General features: G+C 40.3%; 1 protein-coding gene across 2 annotated transcripts; it reads right to left on the bottom strand.

Moving 5' to 3' along the window:
* Window positions 1-12: 12 nt before the first annotated feature.
* On the bottom strand, window positions 13-9,672 carry ash2l (ash2 like, histone lysine methyltransferase complex subunit). 2 transcript variants are annotated; one of them, XM_030065817.1, is made up of 17 exons: window positions 9,545-9,672; window positions 8,596-8,662; window positions 8,310-8,455; window positions 8,092-8,180; window positions 7,852-7,946; window positions 6,915-7,010; window positions 6,509-6,604; window positions 6,329-6,404; window positions 6,096-6,113; window positions 3,484-3,583; window positions 3,054-3,271; window positions 2,687-2,854; window positions 1,423-1,616; window positions 1,243-1,335; window positions 1,061-1,159; window positions 886-945; window positions 13-730 (listed from the first exon to the last, which is right to left on the bottom strand). In XM_030065817.1, the coding sequence occupies exons 1-17, from the start codon at window positions 9,601-9,603 to the stop codon at window positions 623-625; spliced, it is 1,782 nt and encodes a 593-aa protein (XP_029921677.1). In that variant the 5' UTR covers window positions 9,604-9,672; the 3' UTR covers window positions 13-622. The 2 variants fall into 2 exon arrangements, with proteins under 2 accessions (XP_029921677.1, XP_029921678.1); XM_030065818.1 differs by lacking the exon at window positions 6,096-6,113.
* Between the last annotated feature and the right edge of the window lie 3,073 nt (window positions 9,673-12,745).

Below are 12,745 nucleotides of genomic sequence, written 5' to 3' on the forward strand. Positions count from 1 at the left end.
TGCAACTTTTTCCAGGTAACAAGTTTTTTTTTTTTTTTATTTAACTCAGAATAAAAAAAATCAATTCTAAGTAACACACTTAGTATAACAACATAATAAAAACAGAATACACAAGACTTATGCATCAACTCGTCTGCAGAATCAATGTATGAAATGCTGAACTGGGTCTGGCCGGCCACAGCTATACAGAGCGCCAGGGGTACAACATAGTACCCAAAAAATAATTGTAAAACTGACAAACAACATTTCTCTCTACAGCATAACAATTACAGATAATGTAAAGGTATAATTTCTTTTTAAGCAGAGCAAAACTATTTTATTTTGTACAGGCTGTCAAATGTTCACAAAATAGTGTGGAATGTCTGCTGTTGGCACTCTGTGATAACGTGTAGCTGCCCACGGTAAGCTTGTTTTGATCAGGCTCTCCGAACAAATTCATCAGGTTTCTAACAAGGCTGCCTCCAAAATCTCCAATATCCAACAAAACTGATACTGAAGAGATGAACTCGAGCGTAACTTTCTTTTTTGACCTGTTCATACACTGCAGTGTGTGGGGCTTAAGTATTTATGGCTGAAGATGGGCCAAATTATGACTGGGGCTGTTTTATTGACTTGAGGGTGTTCATCCTTCCCATGGAGGGCTTCGTCTTCCATCCACCTCCGTCTCCACATGGTACAGCATATCAGCAAGCGTGTGTTCGATCACAGCTCCCCAGCCCATGTCACTCATCTGCAGTTACCAAAAAAAAAAACAAAAACAAAAACAAACAAACAAACAAAAAAATCAAACAATGACTCAGTAATACATTAACAACCTCAAACACCATCCCTGATCCTAGTATTATTTATGTGAAAAAGGATGAGCGTGTTTATGGATTATCTCACCGGCTGGTACTTTATGTCCTTCGGGGGGTACTTAAAATGTGGACCAAAATTAACTGATACCTGAAAAGAATAAAAAAGTTTAGCAGACAGAGAATAATTAACATAGCACACATTACTCTGATTCTTATCCATTAAGCGAATAAATGTATCAACACAAGATGCAAAAACTACTAACCGTGCAGCTCTTGTAGAGTGAGATAGCAGGGAAGTAGAGGCCTTCATACAGATTTTCAAAGGCAACACCTTGGCTCACCCCATTCTTATAGAAGATCATCTGAAAGGGAGGAAGCTCAAGTCAACAACAGGAGGTAGTACAGGGGTTTCTGAATGGATTACATTTCACAGCGGTTTGCTCACCCTGCTGGGGCTGACATTCTTGAGGCTCTTCTCTGCTTTGTCCACATAGTCCTTCTCCTCAAAGTACAGGTAGCTCTTGAACTTAATAAGTGCCTGAAAAGAGAACACGACAAAGAGTCAGAACAAAGATGCACTGAATGTGCAGTCCATGGGTTTTCTCTTAAAGTCAGAGTTTGTTACCTTGTCTTTGTATGTATCAGGCAGAGCCTTGGCGGTCTCTGTGTCATCAGGTAGCTCTATGAAGAAGCCCAGTGTATCTCCTTGGCCGTAGCCTGATGAGTAATGCGTTCCTGTGGACTGGTGAAAGCGTGTGCCCTTTTTACTGCGCCAGGAGTAGCTGAACTTGTCATAGCCCAGAGGAGCCTGCAGGTTACCTATGATGCACACATTGAATAATGCTCTAATAAATGTTCTAATAAAAACTAGGAGAACACTGTCACACTGTTTTGTGCCCATCCCCCCACTCAAGCTGTATATTTAAGTATCCTTTAATACCTGCCATTATTGTGTCACATATTCAAGTGTTGTCTAAATGCTGGATTGTGTTTGTATTCATGCTGAAATTTGATTTCTCTTTAGCCCTGTTCAGACTTTGTTTTAATATCTGTCTCGGATGATCAAATAACAAATGGACAGCTGACACAGTCATCATGCGTCTCCAGTGACTTCTGACTGGATACTTGATTGGCTTTACAGACCTATCATGACTTCTTCTTTCCATTCCTCACTTACTTTGATTCTACTCCCATCCCTTCTTCCTCCTGACTTCTATATTCCATGCGTTCACCATTCACCTAATTTTCCCATCCATTCTAATCTTCATCTCTTTCCCATTCAGGAAGCAGTTATGCACTAAGACTGTTTTTTCTATTACCCAATTAAGACACAGTCGCCTCACTGCAAAATCAAACTTCATTCAATGAAAGAGAAGAGACTACGCATTATTGGAGCCTTAGGACACATCAAGCGTTCACATTACAAATATTATGTGGCTGAATGCATCCTGACCACCTCTGAAGACGAGTGATTGGATCAAAATGCATCTTGGAGACAAATTAACCCCCACTGAATTGTGGTCACACCTATACTTTGAGTGGTCCACTTGTGATCAGATCAGCCAAGACAGATGTTTAAGTGTGAACAGTGTCTTTTTCCACACGTAAACAAATTATGTTGCTTAAAACTTCCTTTCATGATAGTCAAATTTTTTAAAACTGACAGTAAACATCTTTTCTCCTTTCAGTCCACAAGCATCACTGTCACCATCTGAGCTGCCTCCCATCTGCAGGATTTGCATTCACTTCCCTCTTGGTTCCATGTGCAAAAGTTCATAACCATTGCTGCAGTTGCTATACCTGTAGGTGAACAGCTACACATACAAACACCTGGATCTGAATCATTTTTCTGTCTGAATATAGTCTAACCCAAATGAGGCACTACTGACCAAGTGGCTGAGACCATCCCAGTCTCGCTGCAGTATCTGGAGGCATCTCATCAACAGAAACCTCAAAATACCAAGCTCCCTTCCGTACACCGTGTGAGGCTCGGACCATAGAGTAGCCCTTCTCCCCCGTGACTGTCAGACGGTCATCAGAGATCTTCAACTGAGGCGCTGGAACAGCAATGTATATCATTTGAACAGATAGCATAAACATAGCATAGCACAAACAAAAAAATAATATTATAATTGACATCAAAATAAACTAGACAAAGACCATCAAAATAAGAAGAGGAAGAAGAAGAAGAAAAAGAAGAAGAAACTGCTGTAGAGCTGTTTAGCTCTCCACTGCATGTAAGATTATAGAGACTACCTCTGTCATGCAAGGCGAGCAGGACCCTTTCATACAGACAGGCCCTGTACAGATCTCCAGGTATGGGTTTGCCAGCCCAGCAGTCTAGTTCTAGCTTCTCGGGGTCTGGGGCATGGGGATCTGGTTCTGCCAGGATGTAACGGTACCCGTCCTTATTGAACGGGTGCTCAAGTGGGTAACCATGGGGAGGCAAGCGCTGGGCCGAGAACAGAGGGTCACTACAGTGGAGCAGGCCAGAAAACCAGAGGTTCAGTTTGTATCTTCATTCACATAAGTCACACATAGTAAATGAAAGGTGGAACAAAAGAGTGTTTTGCCTTCTGCATGTCTATGGAGTACCACAACAGTTTACTTTGACGAATCTAATACTGTGTGTGAGTGTGTGTGTGTGTGTGTGTGTGTGTGTGTATCTTTGCTAACTTTTTTGTACCTGCGTGTTCTCTTAGCTGCTCCTGCAGCTGCTCCCTCCTGTTGCTGCTGCTGTTTACGTTTGGCTCCTCTTCCTTTTCCTGGGCCTGGGGCTAAAGCACCTTCAAAAAACAACAAAGATTACACCAAAGAACATACATAAATGCAAATACGCACACACAAACACGCACGCACACACATACACAGAGTCACTCACAGGGGGTCAGTGGCATAGGCAATAGAGGTTGACATGTCAGGAGCTAACTAACCAGGCAATTATTAAAACTGATGAATAATCCTGTGAATACTTTTACTTGTGAAACACCTGTTACACTTCCCTTTAGGTGGTAAATACGCTCTCCATCATCCTATTTTTTTGGTTCACGCCCCTGTGAGCAAGCAAACCTTCAATGTCAACCTGCTGGACTGTGCTACACAAGCTTGCACTATGCGATTTTATCTGACTACAAGACGGTACTGAAAGCAGCAGCAACTCTGCATGTGAACTCTTCACAAAAGCCGCTTGTCCCCCCAAAACAAATACATCGTAAGAGTTTGACAGCAGGACAAACTTTGCTGCACTCTATGCCTGCAGGCGAATAGCTAAGCCAGACCAACCGTTGCGTATTTTATGTTCTCCTCATGTGCTTTTTTTGTCTTAGAATGTGGATTTTCAGCCTCAGTTATTTTGCTCACTCGCCTTATTCCTCCATTATGAATTTTTAGGAATGGGAGGGGGAGAACACTTCTTTAAAACAACAGGGGTAGTAGCAAAAGGAGCTTAAGTCCAGAGCAGGAAAAGGCTGAACACAGTAACATGGCTGGTCCACAAGAGCTGGTATTGGTTTATATTATTATATCTCAAAAATTCTGCATAAAGCACACATTAGTTTAACGATTGTTTTAAAGTTATGAAATTGCATGTTGCAGGGTGAAATTTCCCAACCAAATTGTATTTTATTTCAGCTTACCAGATAGTAAGAGTTCTAGTAAAATTAAGACAGTTCTGCCAATACTTTTTGGGTGACAGTCTGTAGGTTAACTGGGCCAAAAAAGATTTTTGCTGTCAGCAACATGATAGGATGACTTGAAACAGTAGCACACTTTACACAGACAGAGAAAAGTATATAGTCACACTGGATCTGCATTGTCTGTAAACTGATAGAGACATATTTATAATATCTTGGAAGTCTCCAGGGGCTGTCTTGATTGTGATCTATTCCACAAACAATGCCAAGACCACCACTGCATGCACTCACTCCTCACACTCACACACACACACACACACACACACACACACACACACACACACACACACACACACACACACACACACACACATTAAAAGCAGGTTATTAAGAGTTTGGTGTACTTAGGGAGACAGCAGGCATAAAGAGGCAGGAATTAGTTCGCATGGCATTTTCCAAACACTATCAGCCTCTTATAATCCCTCTTCATCAATATTCTCTCACTAAGCAAGAGTGCTCTGGCACTAACTTTTAACACCAGGGAACCATATCCTGGGACTTCATGGTCAGATTCTGGTCAGTGACACTGGCTAGATGGGAGATTAAATATTTCACAGCTCATATAGTGTTACACTAAATTATTAGTATTTTGAAATAAATTTAATGAAAAGAAAAACACTCTCATGCCTTCATATAAACAAAGGCCAACTGTATATCACTCAAGAAAGGCGTCAGTTGAGCACAAGGTTGGCTTTCCTGTAGGTCAATGTAAATCAGCCCTATAATAATTAATACATTTCTTTGACTTGAACTGCATAGGCAGTTTTTCTCTCTCTTTTGCAGATGCCTTTACCATTGCAAAGAATGAAAGTGTATACAGTTGGCTGGAGCTGACATTGAACACACTTAAAATTCTGCCCAAATCATGCATAGTACCTATAGCAAACACAGAAACAATGACGTTTTTGTACACAGTAAAGCTCTTGTTGCAGTCAGTGTATTAGCACCATGTGAACTTATTTTTATGGGGAATCCTGAGATCAACATCATCCTTAACAACTGCAAACACAAGTGCAATGTAGTCTCACTGGTAATTTATCAGACTTCAAAAATTAATCTAGGTCTTCAATTTTCACAATGAAAATAAATGTGTTTTTTTTTCTTTCAAAGTTAAGACAAGTATTCAAGAGTGGTGGACCAAGGTCTGTCTTGGAAGCTAAAGATATAGGAGACAGAATGGGATGAGGCTAATTAGTATTGGATGAAAGCCAATGTCAAATCAAAAATGGCACTCTACTCACATATTCTGTAATAGATTGAGTACAGAGTGTCATTTCAGACATGAGATTTCAGGGATTTGAGAGCCCATGAGCAGCAAGCCAGAGGACGAGAAGGAAATATAAGTTCACCAATCAAAGGGGGGAAAGCTTTGGGGGGGCACCAAACAAATGCAGAGAGCAGACAGGAGGTTACAATCGGACGTGGATGAAGTTGCCCATAAGATACGGCCTGAAGATCAGTTTGCTCAAGGCACATATTGACTTGTGATTTGGGTTGGGGGAAAACTGATATCTGATTTGAACCTCAGGGCCAACTTCTATCCAGAGGGTTACATGACCACAAAACACACTGTTCAGGGCCAGATGCCAAAATACCAAATATTCACCTGAGAAAGCAGATCCACCTGGAACACAATGCACAGAGTTGCCAGAGTCATCAAATTTAACACCATCTTACTTGTTATTTTGGGCATTTTAAACTTTTTAGCCATTAATTAGGATTTGTCAAACATTTCCCCCTTGGTCTTCTATGATAAAACAGTTCAATTATAATCATCTATTCCACATGGAGAATGTAATTACGTTTTCCGGCTTGATTTTCTTTGTGTTGTGTGCTTACCATTTAGCCCACCGGTAGAGGGAGTTGCAGTGGTCTGTTTCTGGGTGTCATATGAAGGCCCGATGTTTCCCAGGTCCTACAGAAGAGGAGCATCACAGCAACATAAATTCAACCTTAGATGTGTGAAGGTTTTCCGCATTTTCCGCAATGTTATGCATTTGCCAGGTGTGTGGTAAATACCTGGTCCAACAGGCCAAACTTTGGGTAATCCTCCTCTGGGTCTTTGCTGCCGGGGTCAGGGTGTTCTTTCACTAGAAAAACATCTCGCTCTTTACTCTAGAAAATACACACAGGAACTGATTTTAGTCAGTAATCATAATTTTGTCATACGATCTTGATCTCTGTGGGGACTTATCCACACATCCACACAGAGGTCAGCAACAGAGCAGCAGCCCAGGAGCTTTTTTTTTTTTTTTTTTGTCTTGCTCAAGCACACTTCAGCAGGTTGGACGCTTGCACTCAAAATGACCTGAAACCAGGTTTTGTGATTGACATGGTGTCACTCTGCCTCCCCTTCCCATTTGTGGCCTTAACATTCATTAGTAATGTGTTTTTACACAATAATACGCCAAGAAAATTACATTACCATTGTCTTCACTATGTTATTGGGCCAGGTCAGTTTCCCCGGTCTCTGTCGAGTTGTCATACACTCCCAGTGCTTATCAATGAATGGTATGATATCCTGCAACAAGAAAGCAAAAACAGAAAAAATCTTTCTATATGTGAAAAATACACAGAGACAGCAGATGTTGATAATTGATGAAACTACTCACATACAATAATATTACATTCAAGGGTCTAGATAAAGTACAAAATCAGGATAATGATCATATTATTACCTCCAACAGAGGTATAATACCATTAAACATATATATCACATTTACTTGTGTTGGTATTTAATGAAAACTTTTCTCTTTTTTTGGTAAAAGAGCTGCCTTGGTTAATGTTTGTCATTATGAATGTTCCTTAAAGTGTCTAAAATTGAATTTACAGTAATACTGTTGTATTTAGCTCTACTACTGTCACTCCTCCACACAGCTGTACTGCAGTCATCTTTTTAACTGCTTTGTTGCCAGTAAAATTAATAAGCAGTCATAAGTATATGAAAAGGTTTTGTTTTTTTCTCATAAATTTGTGACTTTATAATCACAGAATTTTCAGGTTTTTTTCTCAGAAATTTACAACCTTAACTATTTTTTCCTCAGAATAGTACCTCACCTCCCCTGGCTCCACAATTTTTTTCCTACCTGCAGTGACCCTAGCCACTGTCGTTAAAATACAGAGAATGTTGGAAATGGTAGTGTTTTTTTTCTCCCTGATATACAAAATAAACCGAACCAGAACTGAAAATATGACTGAAAAACTGCAATAAAAACTGAACTGTGGGTTTACTGAACCACATATATAATACTGTTCAGCTATGGTAGAGATTCAGCCACTGCTTGAGAGCTGCTCTTAACTGAATTTTTTTTTTAACATGTTGTGTATAAAAGCATTATGACGTGTCAGCTGAGTTCAGCCACCTTGTCTTTGGAGAACATGGTCTTTGGGTGTTCCTCTTGGGTCCTGGATCGCCATGTCAAGTTTGCCAGGGCTGTGAGGCACATCTCCTTCAGGTCTGAAAAAGCAACACCAGTTTCTCAAAAACAAGTAATCAAGATGTAAGAACGCAACGGCAAGTATAAAAATAAATGAGACCAATGATATGTTAATTCTAGCTACTTTGAAGCACAGAGGTGCAGTGGGTGAATCTGAATACTTACTGGCTTGCTTCCTGAGGAAGTAAGTGTTGCCGCTGTGATGGCACACATTGCAGTGAAACACATAGTTGGTCATAAAGGGAAGACAGGTCCTGTAGAGAACAACGGTCAGCGTTCAACCAGTGAGAATTACTGAAAATATTTTTTGCACAAGAAAATATCTAAGATGCAACTGTTTGATCGTCACATGAATGTCAGGGCTGCTCGGTAACTATACTTACGCAGTATCAATGCCAAATGTATCTGCAGTGAACCATTTCATGCACAAGGCACACTGCAGCTCCACCTCTCCCAGCTGCCTCCCGCTCTCCTCGTCCCCTGATCCAGTCATGGCATCAGCGGCCTCTGAGCCTTCACCACCGACATCCTGTGAGACAGTCAGGTTTCTTTCTAACACACCTTTGTTTAAATGACAGCGGCTAAACCACAGAGGGAAATGTTTTACAAGTGACCAAATGTGAAAGGGTCAGTGAATAGCAAATTTTGAATCGAGCATTGCAATGTTACCATTCCCTCTTTGCCATTTGAAGATTCAGTATCGATGTTAGCGGGTAGTTCACCAAACGCAGCATCGCTGAAAGTAAAAGATAACTCCATTAGCAAGAAGAAAACTATCCAGCTACATTACACAGGTGATACCAATGCACAGTTAAAAACAACAACATAGTGGACAAAAACGCCAGCTATCAACAACCTGGGATAAATTTTCAGTCCAGCTCTGCTAAATTATTGGGGGCACGCAATTCAGGGATGAGCTCATATAAGGAGGATCAGTTGATTCATAAGTATTTACCACTGTGCCAAGCAGCAGATAGTTAACTGGCTGTATGTAAAGTGTAATGTAAAAGGATGATCTGATACGTACAGACTCCTTGTCAGCCTCTTACCAATCCACAAGTTCAGATTTCCCTTGTCTATGCGCAAGGGTGCACTGTTTATCCTGAATTTAGTTATTATTATTATTTAGTTAAGCACTAGCGAGTGATGCTAGTGCTTGTTTCTGTAAACTTTCAGCTATTATATTTCATTCCCCTTTTGATCTGGCCATCTCATTCTATCAAATATGACTTTTCATCGCGACTGATGGCAGCAAGCAGAGCCAAGCAATTGTCCTTATGCCGCATTTACAGTAAGACCCCAACAATATCTATACGACTTGAGTTATGCTTTAAAAGCTGGCAAAGTTTAACGAAAAGCAGGACGAAATAGAAATGCTTGATTTCTGAACGGAGTCTGGTCACGGTTGTCCACTACAAAGAGAGAACAGCTCGTATCGAGCTAAGCTGTGTCTGCCCGGTTCACTCGGCGAGCTGGTGGCTGCTAACGTTAGCTACTTTGCTAAATGCACTTCTAGCGAGAGAAAATGTGTCTGTGAGGCTGAAATTTGCACAGAGAATCAGCCGCCTGGTCTGAAAAGCCTAAACGATAAAATATCTTTTGTGTGAGGCAGACATACCCCTCTCCTGCCTCAGGTTCAGCCACAGCAGCACTGCCCGCCTCTCCCTCGGACGCCATGTTTCAAATCAATGAAAACAGGAAACAACGCGAGAGATGGCTGGAACAACAGAACAACTTCCGTGTGAGGCTGACACGAGTGTGTGGGAGACTATCAACTATATATTCCTGCACCGACCATTTGCACTGATCTGATCTCTGTACATAGGCTGTACAAGCATACAGAACAGATATATTCATTCATTTGTATAGTTGCCGAATATTTGTATTTATAGGTCTATTTTTTTCTATTTTTTTCCTTTTCGTCATTTTTAAACATTATATATTATACATAATTCTAAAAGCAATGCCCTTGTTTAATGTGTTATTATGTTGTTGTTGTTGTTGTTATTATTATTATTATTATTAGTAGTAGTAGTAGTAGTGGTAGTAGAAGTAGTAGTAGTAGTAGTAGTAGTAGTATTTTACAGTGCAAACTTGTGTATCCTTTGCCAATAAAGCCTTTTTGAATTGAGAAGGGGGGGTGTTAGAGTCAGGCCTGGCTTTGTGTTTTTTCTGTTACTGTAGCCATTGGCCAGTAGAGGGCGCACGTCACTCTTTATAGTGGCTGAGTGGCTATTGAAATATTCCAGTGATATTTAGCACAAATGCGCGCGCGCGCGCGCGCGCGCACACACACACACACAGTTTTTGGCAATGGCCCAGCATTTCAAGTTTACCACTCAATGTTTTAATGTACACTGTTAAAGCATAAATTCATCCCAAGTCTCTGAAAGAGAAGCAACATTGTGTTTTTAAGGCTGTTTGGTTCAAGCTGTGGCTAATGGTGTATTTTTTTTTCTTTTGTGTTTGTTTGTTTTTGTGGAAACGTCACATGCTGTTTTTTTTTTTTTTTTTTAATTATAATGTTTTCGTGTAATGGTGGGAGCCACGGTACACTTTATGGAAGTTGGGTGCTGCGGATCTGTGGCCACATCCACTAGTAGTTTACTCAGGGAGTCAGGCGGCTGTGGTCAGGGAGCTCTCAGCCTCTGAAGCAGGCAGGAAGAGCAGCCAGTTATCCTGGCTGACAGCTCAAAGTGGAGTCCAAAGAATGAAAATCCATCTCATGACTAAGACCCATCATTTATCATATGATGACATGGATATGGAAACATGAAATAGCTCTGGGAGGCTTTGCAGCAAAATTCTACATTCATATTAGTCCTTGAAAAAAAAAAAAAGTTGTTTCTCCAGTTCCAAAACATTTTTTGTATTATCTTTGTATGTAATTAAGAGTGCTGAGAGATCTTTTGCTGTCTAACATCAAAGTTGCTTGAAAATGTAAATTATACTCAAAAATATAAACACAACATGAAAAAGTTTCAAAAGTTTAATAAATGACTGTTCATGTAAGAAAATTTGAGAGCAATTTGTGGTGGAAGAAGTGAATAGGTGTGCAAACAATTTGTGCACACGAAAGAAATAAATGTATTGAAAAACAATGAGGGATGTAATTTTAGCTCATGAAACAGTGCACTTTCAGTATACTTTCATGGTTGCAGGCAAAATACTTGGCTTTGACTGACACTAATGTTTAGGGAGGGTTAAATGGTATAGTTTATGAGTTATATGCATTATTTTTTTCATGTTTACGGTAACTAACTCGATTTCTACCATTTTCTGACATAAAGTCATGATTCAGATGCTTGTTTAAAATGCACTTTATGTTGAATGTCAAGGAGTGTCTTGTAATGTCACGTCTAGTTCACCAATGTCAGTGAAAATGACACAAAAATACCTGAATACCTGTCTAACTTGTGTGGAGTTCAGGTGTCTTTCTTTTTTTGATGTTTAATTTCATTGCTCTGACACTTCTTTCCTTTTTCTCTACACATTACCATTTTCTGTTTGACAAGAAAGACCCCAATTACTATCATTCAGACATGGTGCAGAAGTGTGTTGGCCATTTTACCTCCAGCGAAGATGCACCACAAAGCCCGGTGCTAAAGTGTGGCTGCAGAAAGCTCACAAAAGAGCAGTACAAGTTAGGAATGCTAAGAGCACCCCTGGGTGTTGCTATAAATACCTTGTAAAGCATTGTAAAGGAGATAATAGTCGTCTCTTCCCCATTCTCATTGCAATGGAGACACATCTGTGGCGCTGTGATGGAGTGAGTAGTTATGAAAAGGTGAAAGAATGAGATCTCTGTGTCTGTCAACAAGTAACCTTATAAACTGGCTCCAACTGGTTTTCTTGTCCATCTTTCGTATTTCTCTCTTTCTTTTTTTCTGTTGTACATTCCCTCTTACATCCTTGTCACGGCTTTGGGATCACTTAAACATTCTTGCAGAACAGAGATGTATTATTTCATTCATCACCACAAGTTACAATATACAATATGTTGCAGTATCTACCCTGTTTACTGTTGAGTTTTTTTTGCCAACTGTAATATGTATTTCCTATTGATCATTGACACACTGCATTTGCTATTGACAGTAATAGTTCAACAACATAACTAAGGAGAAATGGTGAATGGAATATATGTGCTGCTGAATTCCTCATTGTTGAAATGCATTTCCTTTTTACCCTTAAATATGCCTCTTCAATCTGAACCCTATTATAATCCCTTATTTTATGATATCATCTGCTCATCTTCTCCTCTTCATTCCTCAAGATCCCTCCTTGGTTCGTCCATTTCTCCCTGTTTTGCTGAACAAAGACCAGGGTCGGAGAGGGTCAAGCCTACTGGTGACATCTGCTAATTGTCCTGATGGGCCGGCCTGTCTTGTCCTTTCAATACCAGTTACTCTGTAGGTGTCTGGATTTGGGAGCAACACTTGCAGCTGCCGCTCTGCAGCCACCTTTATGTCTTACCTCCATAGGGTCCTTTACCCCAGTCTCTGAGTCCCCTGGCACCCTCCTCCACACACACGCACACAAACACACACATACACACACAATGGGTATTGGAGGACCAATCTAAAACCCATAAAGTTGATGTAGATTTAAAGATTGGACTATCACTGATGCTTTATTGTTGGCAGAGATAACCCTAAAAAACCTGATCCAGCCAGTGTATGGAAGTGAAGTATGACAGCTTAAAAACATTTAGTGAAGACTGGCATGACAATCAACATTGTCCCTTTGTATGTTGTGAAAATAAATTAAAAAGTTCTAATAATAAAATAGTTTTAAGAAATGATGCCTAAACTTCTCTATG

This window comes from Myripristis murdjan, chromosome 12, assembly GCF_902150065.1.
Source record: "Myripristis murdjan chromosome 12, fMyrMur1.1, whole genome shotgun sequence".
NCBI classification, from domain to species: domain Eukaryota; kingdom Metazoa; phylum Chordata; class Actinopteri; order Holocentriformes; family Holocentridae; genus Myripristis; species Myripristis murdjan.